Raw genomic sequence first — 18,121 nt, 5'->3', positions numbered from 1 at the left:
GCGACCCGGCGGGGGCAGCAGCTCCCAGCCCGCCCCGAGCCCCCCCAGCGCCACCAGGCTGCAGCTCCGCGTCCTCTTACAAACGTTTATTAAGGGCCCGGCACCCGCCCGGCGCGGGGGCGCCGCGAGCAGGGAGCGGGTGGGGGGGTTAGCGGGGCTGCGGGCACAGCGATCCGCAGCGGCACCTGCAGCGGGGCGAGGTCAGGGCACGGGGAGGAGGTGGGAGCACATCGGGATGGCGAAGCACCTCCTGCAGGCTCTGCCAAGGCAGCCGTACCGTGGTCAGGGCGTTAAAGTGCTTGGGGGACCGGCAGCAGCCACGGAACGCCAGCGAGGGGGGGACAGATCGGGGTGAGGGGGTCACCCGCACCTCTGGGCTGCGGGGACGTGGCTGGTGTCAGAACAGGGTCAGGCAGTGCTCACGGGCAGTGTAGCTGCAGCAGGACGGATGCTGCCCGCTCAGCCCAGTCCCTATCTGCACCACCAACCCCCAGGCTGCAGCTGAAGGGCCCCCAGACATGACCAGGCTGCTGGTCTTGGTGGTGCAGTCCCAGTTAGCGCCACGCTGGGTGCAGCATCCTGCCTCGGCTCGGTCCCAGGGGCAAAATGAGATGACCAGGACTTGTCCTCGGCCAGGCTGCGTGTCACAGCCACGTCCCACCCGGAGCAATCGGGAGCAATCGTGGCCCACGACCAGCCACCTCCCCTGGCTGCTGGGAGCAGCACGAGCCGCCTGGTGCCTTGTGGCAGGCAACGTCTGGCTGGGGTTTGGGGCTCTCCCCCCTTTTGTGCTTGTTTTGTCACAGGCAGGTGCACGGGGAGGTGTCCTCATGGGGGCCTCGTGTCTCCGAGCTGGCCCCATGCCCAGGATGGGGCTGCACCAAGGGCACACCTGAGCTGCCGTGCTGGGGACAGGCCTCCTGCAACTGCTCTGGGGACACTTCTGTGAAATGGCCCCATCTGTGCTCCAGCCAGAGGTGGGGACAGCCACCACAGCTCACCCTGCATCCCTCCAGCCTGCCCCCGGCACTCCCCACATGCTCCCTCCTTTCCTTGGGCTGCTTCAAGGAATATTGCTTTTCCCTGGAATGTTTTTTTTTTTTTGTCTAAAATTCCCCTGGTGAGATTAAGAAAAGTTTTAAAAAAGGGCAAGCAGGTAAAAAACAGCTACCCCCAAGCTCCAGCATCAGGCTGGGGGGTAGGCTCCAAAGCTACCCTGTTCTGGGCTGGGGACATGGGTGGTGGGGTTGGGGACGGAGGGACAGCCACGGGGGACCTTCTGTGTTTAGCATGAGAGGGGGGAAATGGGGCAGGTGTATGGGGGTGCCTCCTCCTGGCAGCGGTGTCACTCTCCCTGCGGGGACAGGGCTGGGGAAAGCTCCTGAGCCCGCCCAAAGCTTTTCTCTCCTCCTGCTTCAAATGTTAGTTTGGGACCACAAGGAGGGACACGGCGGTGGGGGGGGGGGGGTGCAGACAGGGCAGCAGAGGCAGGGACGGATGTGGGGTGGGGTGGGGTGGGGTGGGATGGGATGGATGAGGTTGGATGGGATGAGATGCAACTGGACAGGATGAGATGAGGAAAAAAGGTGGCAGGGAGAAGAGGGACGGCCCTCCCCTGCCCCTCACTGGGACTGCAGGGAGAAGCCCAGCTTGACGCAGGCGAGCTCCTCTCCTTTGCTGCTGACGACCGCCCGCACGCGGTAGTTGCCGTTGGTCATCCAGGAGGGCAGCTCGACGTCGGGCAGGGCGAAGTCGCTGGCTGGCAGGGAGTAGGAGCCCTGCGGAGAGGGGAGATGTGTAAGCAGGACCCCCCTGAGCCCCCCGTCACCCCCCTGAGACCACCCAGGGGCACCGTGGCAGCCTCGCCGCCCGCCCGCGGGCCGTACCGCTTTGAAGGGGCAGTGGCAGGGGATGCCATAGGTGAGCAGCGGCTCCGGGCAGGGGGTGCCGGGCGGGATGAGGGTGTCGAGGATGGTGCAGATGTCATCGTAGGTGCAGCTGCCCAGCTGGTCGATGCAGGGCAGCTGGATCCAGAGGTCGCCCAGAGCCTTCTCCACCACCAGCACCGTCTGGAAGAAAAGGTGTATGGCACCAGTACAACCAGCACGGGCACCCAGAGCTACCTCTCACTCTAGAAACCCTCCGGGACGTCTGCGGGTCCAGCACAGGCCCTCATCTCCTTGGCCTCCTCCCTCCTTCCTCCTTCTGCTTTCGGTTCCTCTCCTCCCACAAGTTTCCCTTCCTCCAGGCTCAACCTCACCCCTTTCCTCCGAGCTCTGCGTGCACCCGCTGCTTCCCCTCCTCGCTGCCCCAAAGCACCTGGCCGGGAGAGGACACGGCACCTTGCCCCACAGCCCGGCCCCCGGCAGGCACCGCAGTGCTGCTGCTGATGACCTTGGGCAGAAAGCCATCATGGACGTGTTTGCTCTCATCCCCCAAAGTCCCCCAAAAGTGCTGCAGCACGGCCGGGCTGGCCGGGGCACATCCCGGGATGGAGCAGCCGGGTCTGGCCACTGCGAAATAAGTGCTGCAAGGCTGGAAACGCCCAGGGCACTTTGCGCTTTGTTTTCTCCCCGGTTGGTACATCCCCGGGACATGAGACGCATCCCAGGCTGCCCATCCACCTGGGGCACGGCTGGGGACGTTCAGCCCAGCACCGCTCTGTGCCCGATCCCCGCAAACGGCATCTGATTTCTGGCCATTTTCTGGCTCCTGGTGGTTTCGTGGGGCTCCCCGCCCGCCTTCGTCCCAGCACCCACCTTCAGAGGGGAGGCCATGGCCTTGTTCCCGTTCACGGCCGCGCTGATGCGCAGGTTCCCCGGGATGCTGATGGGGTCGGGCGCCACAGAGAGGCTCTGGAGCACGACGGGATCCTTCCCCTCACCGCAGTTCTCCCAGGAGAAGCCTCCAACCTGCGGCACCGGGGGCGAGAAGAGTCAGGTCCCGGGTCAGCCTTGCCCTGGGTTTGCAGGGGGCTTCCCCAGGGCTGGTCCCCCACCACACCTGCCCACAGACAGGCAGAAAATGACCTTCAGCCCCCCCTCAAAAGCCAAACCCCTACTCCCCCTCCTCTCTCAGACTCCCAACCCCACGAGTCCCAGGGCATTTCAGGATCTCCCCATCGGAAAGCAATTACAACACCCCATTTCGTGCGCATTTTCCCCCAAACTGCGTTCCCAGGCTGCCATCTCCACACCAGCCAGGTCAGCCTTGGAACACCTGGTGTGCAAACAAGGTGAAAAACATTTTTCACGCCGGTTTCAGTACCGCAGAGCAAGGGTTGTGAAAGGGAAGGTGAGAGGAAGCGGGCTGGTGGTGTGGGCTGGCGGTGGCCGGAGCTGCTCGGTGCACAGTCGGTGCTCGGGCTGGGGCAGCTCCCGGCCTTGCCCTGGGAAATCGGCTCTCGCTTTGCACTTCAAACGTGGTTTAATATTTCCCCAGTCCCTGGTGCTCGGGAGAGGCAGACGAGCCTGACTCATCAGCCTCCGTGCTCCTTTCCACTCCTCCAGACACCTCGCGGGGCGGGCGCTGAGCCAGCTGGGGGACCTGGGCTGGGGGAACGTCTGGAGGAGCCTGGCAAGAGGCTGGGCCCGGTGGGATAAGGGAAACCCACGTGCAGGGGATGCCAGGCACACGCAGGGGATGTCACACGGATGGGGGGACATTGTTTGTGTGTCCTGGACCATTTGCTGGGGGTTTGGGAGGGGGGAATGGGGTCGTGCCTGCAGTGTGGCCAGGAAACCTCGATGCTCCGGCGCTGCTCCTCCTCGCCCTGCTCAGCACCCTGGGCTCGTGGGGAAGGCCAGGCTCAGCCCTCTGATGTTTCCCCCATGTCCCAGCAGTTGGAAAAGCCAGCACCGAGGGCTGGCAGCACCCTTTGCTCCCAAACCACAGCGTGGAGCAGAACGATCCCTCGGCGCCAGCGGTGGTGGCAGCCTGGCCCCGCTGGATGCGCCGGCTCGCATCCATCAGCCCTTGGGCAGCCTCTGCCTCCGGGACTGGGCGAGCAGGTGGAAGCAGCCAGAGCAGGCGGGGTGCTTCAACCACAGATAAAAAAAACCCAAAATCTGAGGCGGGAGGACGCCGGGGCCGTGCAGCACGAGCAGGTTTGGCTGGAGCTGCCCTGCAAGCGGCGGCGGCTGCGCGCCCCGGTGCCCGCCCCGGCGGCGGCGCTGCCCACGCGGGGAGCAGCTCCAGCTGGGCGCAGGGCAAGCCAGGGCACGGGCAACACGTCCTGGTCTTTTGCAAGAGCTCAGAGCCCCAGCGGCCCCGTGCCCGTGGGGCTGAGGGCCCAGAGGTGAGGAGGAAGGGGGACGTTGGGGCGTGGGTGCGTGCGGCTGTGCGCCCCCTGCCCCTTCACAGAGCCCTGTCCGGTCGTCGTGACCTGCTCTCCCCCCCGCCCCAGGCAACATCAGATTCACTGGAAAAAAATAAAAGGTTTCCTTCCACAGCACGTGAAAGTCACGCGGAGGTTCCCCAGAGCTGCCAGGGTGTCTTCTCTCTGTGTTTTAATCGGCAAGGGTTGATCCACCTGCCTGGCGCTGCGTGGGAGAGCGCACGGAGGGGAGGAATAACGCCGAGGCTGCGCCGAGCACCCGGCCGGCCGAAAGGAGGCCGCCGGGCTTCTCCTGTCCAAGGGATTTGTCCAAACCGAAATTCCTGGCCGCTCAGAGACGGGAGGATCCCGACCTCCAGTCTGCAGCCGTGTGCCCAAAGCTGCGGTGGGGTTCGTGGGGTCCCGCCTCGCCCCCAGCCCTGCTCGGTGACACCGGGCATTGCCCGGGGCGGTTGGGCAGGGGCAGAAAACACATTTGCTGTCCTGCAAAACCCCGCAGCGTGGTGAGAGCCCTCCCGGCCGACCACACCGCCCTCAGCTCCCCCACAAAGCCCCCCCCCCCAGCCCCCCGAGCCCCCTTCCCTGCAGCCAGGGGAGCGCGGGCAGGAAGGCTGGGGAGTCTCTCACCTTGCTCAGCCTCCTGGAGCCGCTCCTCTCCACCAGGAGCTGCGGCCGCAAGCCGCCGAGGGCGGCCGGGCACAGCTGCAGCAGGGCGCAGAGCGCCAGCACCAGCCCCGCTGCCGGCATGGCCACGGCGGCTCCGCAGCAAGGCAGCTGCTCCGAAATCGGGGACGGGCGGCGGGGAGGGAGATGCGAGAGGCGAGGCTGGCCGGAGGACGCGGGGAGCTTTGCTGGAGCTCGCTGGGCCTGGGCTGGCAGCGGGGAGGCCGGGGGACCAGGACGCGCTGTGCGCCGGGGCTGCACCCTGCTAGCTGCACGCCCGGCCCATCTCCTGATTCCCCTCCCTCCGCTTGTGCATGCTCACAGACTTTCCCATCCTCCTTTTTTTTTTTTTTTTGTTTCTTTCATCCCTTGTGATTATTTGTTTTTTTTTCTTTGATTTTTTTCCCACGAAGCACGGGGCTGGAGCTGCAGGGATGCAGGACGGGAAGCGGCGCCTTCCCAAGCACCCGCGGCTCGCCCTGCACCAGCACGGGGGGGGCTGCCAGGGCAGGGACACCGAGGTGCCCACACCGTACCTGGGCACCCACAGCACCCAGCGTCGGACAAAGCATCTCCCCATCTCCCACCCCCCATCTCCAGCCCCGCTCGGGCTGGCCGAGGCATCTGCAAGCATGCACAGGGTCTGTACGTGCCCCCCCCCCGGCCAGGCACAAGCAGCCCCCGTGCCCCCCCCTTGCTCCGCACAAGGACACACAGCAGCTGGAGCAACCTGAGACCCAGCTCCATGCCGCGCGTGCTGCAGCAGGGTGGGGGAAACCCAGTTTGCCCCAGCACCCCACTGCCCACCGCCCACCCCCCCCATTTCACCATTTTACGCCCCCCACCCCCGTCCCATCCTCCCCCATTCGGGTGCCCCTGCCCAGCCCCAGTTTGGGGTCGTTCCCCACCAGCCCCAGGGGACAGCAGGAGGGGACACGAGCGGGGCAGGTCTCAGGCTTTCCTCCCCTCGCGTGTAGATGCCGGCCAAGCTCCCCGTATGGTTCCCGGCCCTGGGAAGGGTGGCCCGGCTCCTCCAGCCCTGCCGGAGCTCTATTTTTAGCTTTTCATCCTTATTTAGCAGCACGGCCGGCCGGGAGCATGCAGAAGGACGCGGGATCGGGCAGGGGCTGGGACGGGTGCTGCCCCCAGCGACAACTGCGCCCCTGATCCCCCTGCCGGGGCTTAAGGGCGAGGAATAAATAGCCCCCATTCCTGCAGGGCCTCCTCCTCCCCGGGAGCAGGGCGGAAAGTTTTCCCCGGGATTGGTTTCACCGCGGGGGCTTGGAGAACGGGCATGGAGATGCGTGGGGAGGGGCGCAGGCACCCAGCACCATGCCCTTCGGTGGCCTCGCCACCAGCGTGGGTGAGGGTTTCAGTCCTCCATCCCCATCCTTTCCACATGGCTTTTTTCAGTGTAAAAATAAAATAAAATTAAATTAAATTAAAATTAAAATTAAAAAATAAAAATTGAAATTGAATGTACTGGTATGGAACGTACTGTGATGGCAGGTTAACCACCTTTTTTTGTCTGGAAGATCGCAGAGGCAGGAGTGACTGGAAATCACCACTCGTCCTCCATGTGTGGAGGCCACCAAAGGAGCCCGAGAGGCTTTTTTGGCCCCAGCACACACGAGATCCTTCCCGTCTCACACAGCTCTCCGAGCTCCCCCACCCAAGCTGCGCCCAAGTCACGAGGTCTCCGCGGATCTGGCTCAACGCCTTTGATTTGCATAGAAGAAAAGCAGCCGTGAAGATAAGTGACAAGGCTAGCGACTTCGCGTCTCCTTTACAAAAGCAGTCTGAGAGCAAACAAAATGGGGGCCAAAGGCTGCAGCCACTGAGCCCCCTCGCTCCATCCCCCTGTGCCTGCTGGGCATCACTGGCTCCTCGCCGCTAAATCTCTTTTTTTCCCTTCCTCCCTCTCTTTCTTTCTGTCTGTCTTTCCGTCTTCCCTTCTTTCCTTCTTTCTTTTTTTCCAGGAGTGTTGGCTTCTGGAGGAAAAGAAAAAAAAAAAAAAAAAAAAAGCAGGAAAGGGGAAAAAGGCAATGAACGACCACACCGGGTACCTGTGCCCATGGGACACCCAGGTGGTGCAGGGGTCCAGCCCCAGGAGGAACCCCCCCACGCTGGCACCAACCCCCCCCCCGCTACCTCCCCATCCTGCCCAGTCCTCACCAGCTGCAGCTGGAGGGAGAGAGACACTTGACCAGCCTGCACAAATACTTCTCTTATCCATCAGCTTTGGCAAACACTTCAAAGCGCCATCGGTACAAATTAACTCTGCTGGGTCAGCTGCCACCCTACTCAGGGCAATTCAGCAGAGCACGAGATAAACCCTCCTGGGATCGCTTTTCCGGGCAAAACCCTTGGGGTGTCTCCAGTCGCTGTCGTTCCTGGGAACCTGGGGAGATCGCAGCATCCCTGCCACCTCCAAAATCCTGGCAGAAATCCGCGGCCACCCCTGGGATGGGGCAAGGCTGGAGGGGCCAGCAAAACCCCAGTTCCCCCCTGCAAAATCCTCTGTGTGCCTTCCCACCTGGCAGCAGCTCTCACCCCCCTGCACTGCCATCCAGGCTGAGAACAGCCCCACAGCTGCTCTGATTCGCATCCTGCTCTTTCCCCACGCCACGGGGGCTGGAGGAGCTGGCACGTCACCCCCCAGGCAGGGTGCGGGCAGGGGCAGGGGGACACAGGTGGCACAGCCTGGGGGTGCTTAACGGGAGTCCCAAAGACTTGCTCAGTGAGAAGACTTCGAGGCAAACTTCAAAACAAGACGAAGTCGCCCCGGGTGTGTTGGCCGTGCACTGCTTCTGCTTTCCTGTGTTCGTGCAGGCAGAAATCCCCTCTGCCATGGTCCCCTGCATCTCCAGCGTGGTTTGCAGACACCGGCCCGTGTGTGCCCGGCGCCCCACACTCCCCAGCACTGCCCAGATGCTTTCTCGGGAGAAGGGGACAAACCACATGGCCATGTCCTGGTCCTCTCCCCATGGCGAGCCCCTGCTTCGCTCGGAAGCAGCTGGGCATTAAAGTTTCCGGCTGTTTAACCACTACCCTGCAAAGGGAGCAGATTATCGATGCACTGGGGCAGAGGAGAGAAGCACATCAGCAGGGCTGGTAGGGGAAATCTCTCCAGCGGGGCGCATCCTGCGCAGCCCACACAGGAAAGATTGGAGAAACCGAGAAATGGGTAAAATCAAGCTAAAGCAGGAGATTTTGGGGCAGCACAGGCAGCAGGCAGTGTTGGGGATGAACCAGAGGAATCCAGAGCCAGGCTTTGTGGGGCATCTCAGTGCCTCCCATCTGCACCCCACTACGACCCCAAATCACCACGAGCACGCGTGCACACCGCTGGAGATTTGCCCACCAGCAAGACGTGATGCCAGCTGGACGCTCCTCAGCTGTGCACGCAGTTGTTTCGTCGCAGCCACGGCACCAGCAGCGTGAGTTCAGCCCCAAAATATGCGTGCGCTTCTGCGCTTGCCTGCGCGTGTGCCTTCGGCCTCCGAGATCTGGCCCAGGATTTTTAATTAACCCTGGAGAGGTGGAGACCAGCTCCCTGCGGCGAGGAGCCTTTTATCCCGGAAAGGATCTGCTCGGCCTGGCAGCCAAGCGCTGGGGAAGGAGGCTTGCCCCGTGCGTGGTGCTGGGGGAGATAAGCGCAGCGACGCTCGCCGTGGTTCCGAGCCGGAGCAGCCGATGCCAGGAAGCCGCCGTGACTCACGGCACTTCTCCCAGGTCCTGCAGCACCTACCCAAGAGGACGCAAGGCAGCCGGTCCCACCAGTCCCCACCCTCCCATCCCAGAGGCATTTCGCAAGTTCCCTGGGAAGTGGGGGTGTCCCCGTCCCCATCCCGGTGTCACCCCAGCAGCTCGGGGCAGCAGCACCACCTCCGAGCCGCGGGTGACGGAGCAGCCGCGCACCTCGGCGCCTCCCCGGTGGCACCCTGCCACCCGCCCAGCCGCGGGCTGCTTGGACTTCTCCCAGGGGAAAGTTGGAAAATGTCAGAATAGAAACTTGTTGACAAAAACTGGCGGTGTTTCCATTCGGGCACAGCCTTGTGACCAGGTTGAAACACTTTTTACGGCGGTGCTGGGTGGCAGAGTTGTTTTCTTTTTTGTTTTCTTTTTTTTTTTTCCTTTTTTTTTTTAGGGTCAGGATGTGTTCTCTTTTAGAAATGTTTGCTATTTTATAGCATTTTAAAAAAATCACCACAACCCAAACACGTGGAGGAACCTGCCTTCTTTGCCCCCAGTTTTTAGACAGGACACCTTCAAAGCCACGTGTCTCCCTCCCTGCTCAGGACCCTTTTCCACACCACAGGATTTCCACCCGGGAAAGGGCACCCTGCCTCCAGACCCAGCACTCGGGGCACTTCGGGGTGCTCAGCAGGGGGCTCCCCCAGTCCGCGTGAACAACCCCAAAAGCCCCCTCCCTCCAGCACAGCTGCCAGCAGCAACCCCCCCAAAAAAAACAGCGCCTCCCCACAACCACCCCCCCACGAACCAAAACTTCCCGGGGCGACGGCAAAAGCCGGCACGGGCGCCGCCTTCACCCCTCAGCCCTTTTTCCCAGGGTGGGGGGGCTCACAGGGACAAACCCCCCCGCTGCAGGCCCCCCCCCCTCGTCTCGGAGCATCCCAGAGATGCGCACCCAGGGCCAGCCCCGGGGGCGGGCAGGCAGCGGAGCGGGGCGGGGGGAGCCCTGCCCGCTGCTCGGGGGTGCAGAGCACCCTCTCCCGGCGCTGCCTGCGAGCAGCCTCGGGGATTTATTTTTTTTTATTATTTTTTATTAATTTATTTTTTTTTTCTTCTTCTCTGCTGGGACAGCCCCGGCGGAAGCCGCTGGCCGGGGGGGGGGGATGCAGCGCCCCGCGCCCCGAGGCTGAGCGGCTCCGGCCGGGGGCTCCATGGGCTGCACGGGCAGCGCCCTGCGCTGCTGCCCCGCCGGGGACAAGGTAGGGCTGCGGGGCGCCGGGGGGTGTCCGGCGTGGGGACGGGCTCGGGTGGGACAGAGGGGGCGTGGGGTTAGGGTTTGCTCGGGGTCTGGCTTTGCTCGGGGGCCGGGCTTTGCGTGGGGTCAGGGTTTCTCGTGAGGTCCGGATTTCGCGTGGGGTCGGGGTTTGCGCGGAGCTGCATCTTCACGTGGGTTCAGGGTTTTGCGTGGGGTCAGGGTTTTGTGTGTGGTTGGGGTTTTGCATGGGGTTGGGGCGTGCGCGGAGCCGCGCGTGCACTTCTTGGGCGGAGGGCACCGGTGTTTCGCAGGGGGCTCCCCACCCGGGTCCCCCCCTGCCTGGTTGGAGCAGAGCGGAGCGGAGCAGCGGGGCTGTCCCCCCGCTGTGTGTGAGCCCCCCCGGTGCGGTGGTGGTGGGGGCACCGGGCACGGCGGGGGGAGCAGCCACCTGTCCTGCCGCACCCCTCCGGGAGAGCCCCCGCACCACGTGGAAGCCGTCCTGAAGGCGGTGAGGCGTGCGGGGTGGTAATGCCCCTTGGAAATGCTTGTCCCGTGTAGGATGGGGATGGGTTCCCCCAGCTGGACCTCTGCTGTCCCCACAGCAGCCCCCCCACCCCAAAAGCTGGGTCTCCCCCTTTGCCGTGCCCCCCTTGTGCCACAAGTGACACTTGTGCAGGGGAACGCCTCGAGTCCCCCGCAGTGCATTGCTCCGCACCAAAGAGGGCTTCTGCAGGTTAAACCCCAGAAATTATCCGCACCTAACTGCTATCTTTTTTTTTTGACGTGACCCCGTTGGCCTCGGGGTTGTTTGTGAAGTCGGACGTGCTGCGTGCACCGCTCCCGTGGGTTGTGGTGGCGGGAGGCTGGTGGGGCAGGAAGGACGTTGGAGGAGCCCCGCGGTGCCGGCGTGCCCCTTGCACGGGGAGCCCCTTGCACGGGGAGCCCCTTGCACGGGGGGCAGCAGGAACACGCAGCCCAAACCCGACCCGCTGCTGGGATGCGAGGGGGGAGCAGGCTCGGGGCTTGCGCACACCCGGAGCCAGCAAGTGTCTTTATTTACAGCACTCGCCAGCTCGGCTGCTTCTCTGTATCATGGAAAAAAAACGCCCTCCTCTGTGTCATGAGATCAGACGCTTCTGGGCCGCTTGAGACTCCGAGAGCTTGCAAGAAGGGGGCACGGGGCAGGGAGAAATAACAGCCCGGAGGCCCCAGGTGCTGAGAGCCGCACGTTTACCGAAATGCGGAAATTTGAAGGCAGTCTGCAGGCGCCTCCCTTCCTGCGCTCTCGCGCTCTCAGCTCTCAGCTCGGCCCCGCCGTGCTGCTTGCCGCCCTTCGCACCCCGCACAACATCCCTGCTGCTATGACTGAGTCGCAAGTTAATCCTGAAAGCGGCACCAAAAACCCCCTTTATGGCCAAAAAGGGTAAAGAAGGGCACGGAGCCACTGCTGCCCGTGCTCTCATGCCCAGGGCACCGACACGTGGGGTGCGAGACCTCCCCCTGCCCATGGAGCACATCCCTCGGGGCTGCTTGGGGAGGGGGGACCCCAGAAACCCCAGGGGGGTCCTGGAGGACCATGGGGACACGGTGGCGACGTGGCCGGTCCCACGGCGGAGGTGACCTTGGGGAGCGGGTGCGGGGCCGGTTGCGGTGGGCGGCCGGCATACCAGGAGCCCCGGGGGAGGCAGCTTGGCAGCCGCGTCCTTCCCGGCATCGGCATCGCCGGCAGCGGGTGATAAGGCGGCGTGGGCACAGGTGCTGCGGCCAGGGCCCGTTCTCAGGGCCCCTTCCCCTCCTGGCTCTCTCTGTGCACGGTCGCCGCTTGCTTTTCGGCCTCGAGAAAGTTTGGGGTTGGGGCTTGGATGCTTTCCAGGGCTGGGGTGGGTTTGTTTTGGAGATAGGGGAGCTATATGTAGCCGCAGGAGCCAGGGAGAGAAAGCCCGAACGCAGAGCTCGGGGCTGTCGGCGGCACAAGTGGTTTGTGTACGGAGGTGACAGTCAGCCTGTCACACGGCCGTGGCAGGGGACAGAGCAGCAGCAGGGAGAGGAAGGCAGGTCCCGCAGAGCCGGGCAGCACCGAGCATCTGCTGGGACCCGGGGAGGCTGTGGGGACGTTGCCCAAATCCTGCCCCTGCTCTGCACCACGGCCACAAAGCAAAACCGCTAACCTAGGGGCCCGTTCGGGATTTAAATGCCCGTTTCCTGCCTCTTTGTGATTTCATTTGTTGTCGGTAAGGTTGCATAGTTTGATTGCCTAATGTGCATGTAAAACAGGAAAAGGGGAAGAAAAATACAGTGCAGAAAGCCACCTCGCACGAAAAGCCGAAGCAGAGGCTGCAGCTGACCCGCAGCTGCCCGGAGCCTCCACAGCCGTGTGGTGCAGTCCCCACGCTTCGAGGTGACCGGGGTTCGGGTCGAAATCCTGATGAACTGACCCCAGAACAGTTTGTTCCTAGAGGTAGGAAGGGTGCCGTCACTTGTAGCCTCCCGGAAAGCATTCAGATCTGTCTCTCGGTGCTGGCATACCTCTCGCTCCATTTCTGAGCTTGATGCAGTTTAAAATCAAACCTCTGGAACTGCAGAGGGGCTCTGAGCCTCCTGCTGGATGTAGGGCATGGGAAGAGGGGAAAAGTGCCCCGGATCCGTGCTGGGGACGTTGCCTGTGCAGAGCTGGGGGTGCCCAGGGCTCCCTGTCCCTGGGCATCACCTCCGTGGTGGTTTGGGCAGGCGCAGGTCTTTGGGGGCTGCTCCTGCAGGAGGCACCTGCATCCCGCTCCCAGATCATCCAAAAATCCTTCAGGGGCGTATGGGAGGACAGTCCTCCAGCGCAGCCTTTGCTCGGTCCCAGCGAAGGCTCTGAGGGGGCTTCTGAGGTTCCTGAGGGGGCTTCTGAGGTTCCTGCGGTGCCCCCAGGCTCGCAGAGCCCCAGCCTCTCATCCATCCACCCCCTGCCAAACTCCAAACCCCAGCACGGGACACGGGGTGGGTTAAATCGTAGAGGGATGCACATCAGCACCTCAGAGGCCCCCACAGCCATCGGGACACCATGACACGTGGCTGTGACATTGGCACCATTATCACCATTACACGTGGAGCACCATTTGCACCATTACCGGGAGCAGCCCGCTCTGGGCGTCCCCCGGGGGCTCGCACGGAGCAGGAGCGCCGCGCACCCCGACCTCCCCGTACCTCCTCGCCCCGCCGCCTGGGCCGGGCTCAGCGCCGCGTCCACCAGCGCCATAGAAGGGAAGACAGAGCCGCGGCTTCGCAGAGGCTCGGAGTTCCCCTGCTCTGTCTGGCAGCCGCGCTTCCCTGCGGCTTCGCAAGGGGGGCCGCCGGGAGGAGAGGCAGCACGCCTCCAGCTCCCTGATCTGCTTTGCGTTTGGGGTCCTGGGCACCCGCAGGCTGCAGGCTGGGACGGGTGGGTCGTTAGGGTCAGCGTGTTTAAGGGTTGCTTTGCCAGGGGCTGGGGAGCAGCCCGCAGCCCTGCCCAAATCCACGGCGATGGCACCAGGGCTGGGTTCGCCCCGCGCCGGGGAGGCAGAGCTGCGAGAGCCGGCGAGCTTTGCTTCTCCCTTTCAGCAGTGGATAAAAACACGTCAATCTCCTGGCTCTGCTCCCTCCTCCGACCCCAAGTGACCACACGGGACCCCCGCAGGGCTGGAAGGCAGCTCGGGGCTCCGGCTCTGGGTCGTGGCAGCCCCGCAGGAGCGCCCCGGGGCCAGCAGCACATCGTGCGCCCCGAGGTCAGCGCCTGCGCCCGCCGCCAGCCCCTGCCTGCAGGCAGCCCTGCCACTGCCCCGACTGCCTCTGATTTATTGCTGCCTTTCCTTTCTCGCTCCGGCACGTGCTGCGTCGAGGCGAGGTTTAAAGCCCGGCAGCACGGTGCGCTTGGGGTGCTGCACAGCGCCCAGGGCTGGCCCCGAGCATCCCAGGAGAGCAGGGACGGGGCAGGAAGAGGGCAGAAAAGCAGCCAAAGTGCTGCCTGCTCTCCCCTGCCAAAAGGTTTTCTGCCCCAGCGTGTTTTGCACCGGCACCTTGTCTTTCTCTGCCAGAGACAGCTGAAAGCCCAGCAGAGACCGGCTTCCCAGGAGCTCACAGCTTTGAAGACAGAGAACGGTGAGAAGGAAACTGGTCTCCCCCACTGCCCTGGCTCCATGCGATGCCCTAAAAGCACTAAAACAGCCCCTGGCGGCTGTGCCCGAGGGTGATGGCTCTGGCTTGGGCACACGATAAGGGAGGGAAGAGACAACAGTGATGGCATCCCATCATCAGGGGCAGCTGGGTCATTCCTGGGGCAGGAGGCCTCGCAGCCTGCCAACACTATCCCAATTAGCGCTAATTTGCACTGACAGGGCGGGAGGCAGGTTTTTGTCCAGTGGAGGAGAAGAGAGGGGCTGGCCCCAGGCCGCCGTGCTGCCAGGACACCGAAGCAGCACGGTGAGCAGGATGCGGCCGGCCCCGTTTCAGCCCCGTTTGTGTTGCAGCCAACGCCACCCTACAGCATGGAGCTGGGCAGGAGAAGGCAGCGCTGCGGGACGAGCAGGGCACGGAGGCTGCACAACTGCTCCGAGGACATGAGGAGGAGGAGGAGAGGCTGCGGGGAGCCCCGGGGACAGAGGCCGAGGGACCCCGAGGTGTCAGCACCCAGGTGGGTCGGGCAGGCAGGTGCTGGCGGGGCGCAGTGGGGTGGGGAATGCTCAGCCAGCGGGGACATTCAGGACACGGACCTGGCACCCCTCCTGCCCCGTGGGACACTCAGGGTCTGTCATCTCCCAGGTGGAAAAGGGAAAAGACGTGGAGCTGAAGGAGCAGCTCTCGGAGCGGTTCGATGCCCTGCGGAGAGAGCACGAGGAGACCCTGCAAGGTGCGCGCCGGCCCCTGGGGAGAGCGATGCTCCCGCAGCCCCCTGGCACTGCCGCGGCCCCTCCAGCTCCCGTGGGGCTGTGGGACACGGGGGTGCCACCACCCGGTGCCACGGCACCGCAGGGCTCGGGCCGGGCTCGCTGTGCATGTCCTCCTGCTGGTGACACTGGGCACGTGTCCCCCCGCAGAGCTCCGGAGAGCGCACGAGCAGGAGAAGCTGCTGCTGGCGGAGTCCCACCACAGGTCCCAGGAGACCTTACAGGTACCCAGGGAGAAATCCCCGGGGACGGGGTGCCCACGGAGGACCACCACAGGGTCCCCAGCATGCCACAGAGACCTTGCCCAGCCCTGGGGTTATCGGGGTGCCCCTGCTCGGGCAGGAAACCCAGACACCCCCCGTCCTGCTTCTTCCCCGGCTGCCAGGAGACGGTGGAGGCGCTGAGGTCCCAGCTGAAGTCCTTCCAGGAGAGGATGAAGCGGGTGGAGGAATCGCTGCTGAGCAGAGACTACAAGAAGCACATCGAGGTGCGGGGAAGCGCGGGACCGGCGGCTCTGCGGGCTGCGCGGGGTCACGTTAGTGTCTGGGAGGCGTCCTGCCCCCAGGGCTTGGCCCAGAGCTTCTCCGATGGACCCCGACAGCGGGTGCACGGGATGGAGCCGGGGGGTCAGCTGAAGGGATGAGTAAAACCCCGTCCCTGGGAGGTGTGGGGGCTGCTTGGGTCCCTTGAGCACAAGCCACGGGCAAAGCCTGGTGCACCAGGGGTTCAAACCCATCCCGGGCCATGGCTAGCTGAGCCAAGGTGGGGACACAGTGGCCCCGCGCGCCCACCCTGCTGTGGCTGCTGACCCCCCCTTCATCCCCTCCAGGAGCACGGGAGCCCCAGCCCGTTCTGGGAGCAGGAGCTGGAGAGCCTGCACTTTGTCATCGAGATGAAGAACGAGCACATCCACGGCCTGGACAAGAAGCTGCTAAACCTGGAGACCGTGGTGGGTTCGGAGAGGGGTGCGGGTGGGTTTTGCTCTCTCCATCTCTCCTCCACACCTGAGTACTGTCCGGAAACTGCAGCTGAGGTGGAGCTGGATGGAGCCCGGTTCCCCCCTTGGAGTGTGGAGGGGACGTGGGCACAGCAGGCAAAGCCACTGCGCCGCCATCGAGATGGCTCCCCAGTGGATGGGGCATCGGGGGGCTCGGAGGCACGAGGAGCTGGCCGTGGGCATTCCCAGCCCCCTCCTCACCCCCACGCTCCCCTTGCAGGCGGAGAGGAACCTGCTGCTGGAGGAGAAGGTGAAAACCCTGCAGCAGGAGAACGAGGACCTGCAGGTGCGCACCCAGAACCACCTGGTGATGACGAGGTAGGTGCTCATCGCGGGCTCATCCCGCGTGCCCAGCGGCTCCTCGGCCGAGCGCAGCACCCACGATATGGGCAGAGGTGGCAGCAGCGGGGCCGTGCGTGCGGCAGCGCCGCTGTTTGCCCGCAGGCAGCTCTCGGAGGAGCTGCTGGCCGCCCGCGGGGCGCTGGAGAAGGAGTCGCAGCTGCGGGAGCAGGCTCGCCGCGAGAAGGAGGAGCTGCTGTACCGCGTGCTCAACGGGGGGGACGGCTCCCCCTTCCCCATCGCTGCTGGAGACGTGCCCCTCATCGCCACGTAGCACCGACGACGGGCTGGCCGGGCTCTCCTCCGGGCACGGGGCCCGGAGATGCTGTCACGAGCGCTTCCGCTCCCGGGGCTGGCCCTCGGGGTGGCCGTGTCCCCGCGGTGGCCCCCTGCACGGGGCGATGGAGCACTTCATGGGATGCCCACGCCTGCCTTTCCCCAGCCTGCGCCCTCCCTGTGCCGCAGGGGGGCCCTGCACCGCGCCGTGCCCACACCCCTGCCTCTGGTGTAAGGCCACGGGGCTTTTGGGGGGTTAAAGGGGCCGGCCAGGGCACACGGACCTACATTGGGCTGGATCCGACCCCGCGCTTGGCTCCGAGCACACCCAGCACCGGTGCTGGAGGTGGGACAGGCACTGGGGGTGCCGTGCCCAGGGAGCCCAGAGCTGTCCCCATCCACGGGGCAGGGCTCCCACCGCGTCCCCCTCTCCCCGCTGCCTCCTCCGGCTCCATCCCACAGCCCCACGGCTCAGGCACGTCCCCGCTCACCGCCACGCCAAAGCCAAGCCCTCCCTGTCCCCGCTGCCCACCAGCCAGCCCCATCACCCCCCCTGAGGCCGGGCAGAGGCTGCGTGCCCGGAGGTGCACAGCTGGGGAGCAGAGCATCCTCCCCCATGGGGGAAACACCTCCAGCACGGCTGTGGGGTCGCGGCGCACAGGAGGGACACGGGTACGGGCTGGATGCACACGAGCACTTTCCCCTGGGAAAAGCGGCCCTTCCCCGGGGCTGTGTAGCCGAGGTGCGTGTGTCTGTGCGTGTTGGTGTGCGTGTGTGCGTGCACCAGGCCCATGTGCTACTGGCTGTAACGATTACAAGTCTACAAGAAGCAGCAGCCTCAAGAACCCAGCGTTGGTGGTTTTTGGAGATTTTGGTGTTTCGGGTAGCATCGTGCGGCAGGGCCCCGTGTTCCGCTTGTAGGGTGGGAGCCGCGGCCCCATAGGAAGCCCCCCACTGCTGGGCCTCCTTTTCTGGCTCCTTCCCCTGTTTCTCTGGTTTGGGTGCCCCCGCCCCCAGCCCACGAGCTGCAGCAGGCATCTCAGCGTTTCAGCAGACATTTCCGTCCTTTGTGCCGATCTTATCGGGGTCGGGGAAAGGAGGCAGCCAGGAAGGCAGAACCAACCCCCGCGTGCCCGCTCTGCGTCCCCACAGCTCCCCGCAGCCCTGGGGGACAGCAGGACCCCAGCTGGTGGGGGGACAGTCCCCAGCCTTGCACAGTGGCCTCGGGACAGGCGGGTCACCCTGCTGTGCCAAAACCAGCCGGGGCACAGCCTGAGGAGCCTCCCCTCTGCACTGCGCAGCTGGGGATGGGTGGCACCAGGGAGGATTCGAAGACAAAAACCTACAAAGACCAGCCAAAACACTCAGCCGCTTTATCTTCTCCAAGCAAACCTCCTTGGGCAGGGGCTCGCCGTGAGGGTTGAGGCTGCCGAGGGGGAGCAGCCCCTGGGCACACGAGGCGAAGGGAGCCGGGTGGGGGGCACCGGCACGTCCCCTCCAACTGGTGCTGGGCGCACGGGCACCGCACCCCCGGACCTGTCCCCGCACAGCTCCTGGGGCTGCTGGCTCTCGGCGCTGTGACGGATCCCGTAGCCAAAGTAAATGAGGAAACCTGGGAAAAAGTGCAGCAGGGTGGTGGGGTCACTGCTCTCTGC

At 64.5% G+C, this 18,121-nt stretch overlaps 2 protein-coding genes across 2 annotated transcripts; one reads left to right on the top strand and one right to left on the bottom strand.

Moving 5' to 3' along the window:
- Positions 1-74: 74 nt before the first annotated feature.
- On the bottom strand, positions 75-5,293 carry GM2A (ganglioside GM2 activator). Its single transcript, XM_035559649.2, has 4 exons — positions 4,964-5,293; positions 2,760-2,912; positions 1,887-2,069; positions 75-1,778 (listed from the first exon to the last, which is right to left on the bottom strand). Exons 1-4 carry the CDS (start codon positions 5,081-5,083, stop codon positions 1,623-1,625), a joined length of 612 nt encoding a protein of 203 aa, XP_035415542.1. The 5' UTR covers positions 5,084-5,293; the 3' UTR covers positions 75-1,622.
- A 4,613-nt stretch (positions 5,294-9,906) lies between these two features.
- Positions 9,907-16,464, top strand: CCDC69 (coiled-coil domain containing 69). Its single transcript, XM_050713584.1, has 9 exons — positions 9,907-10,023; positions 14,027-14,069; positions 14,438-14,601; positions 14,730-14,817; positions 15,005-15,078; positions 15,240-15,341; positions 15,684-15,803; positions 16,072-16,169; positions 16,296-16,464. The coding sequence occupies exons 1-9, from the start codon at positions 9,907-9,909 to the stop codon at positions 16,462-16,464; spliced, it is 975 nt and encodes a 324-aa protein (XP_050569541.1).
- Positions 16,465-18,121: the final 1,657 nt, after the last annotated feature.

The sequence above is a fragment of the Cygnus atratus genome, chromosome 14 (assembly GCF_013377495.2).
Source record: "Cygnus atratus isolate AKBS03 ecotype Queensland, Australia chromosome 14, CAtr_DNAZoo_HiC_assembly, whole genome shotgun sequence".
Taxonomy (NCBI): Eukaryota; Metazoa; Chordata; class Aves; order Anseriformes; family Anatidae; genus Cygnus; species Cygnus atratus.
The sequence above is the reverse complement of the archived record's forward strand: the minus strand, read 5'-3'. Positions and strand labels throughout refer to the sequence as shown.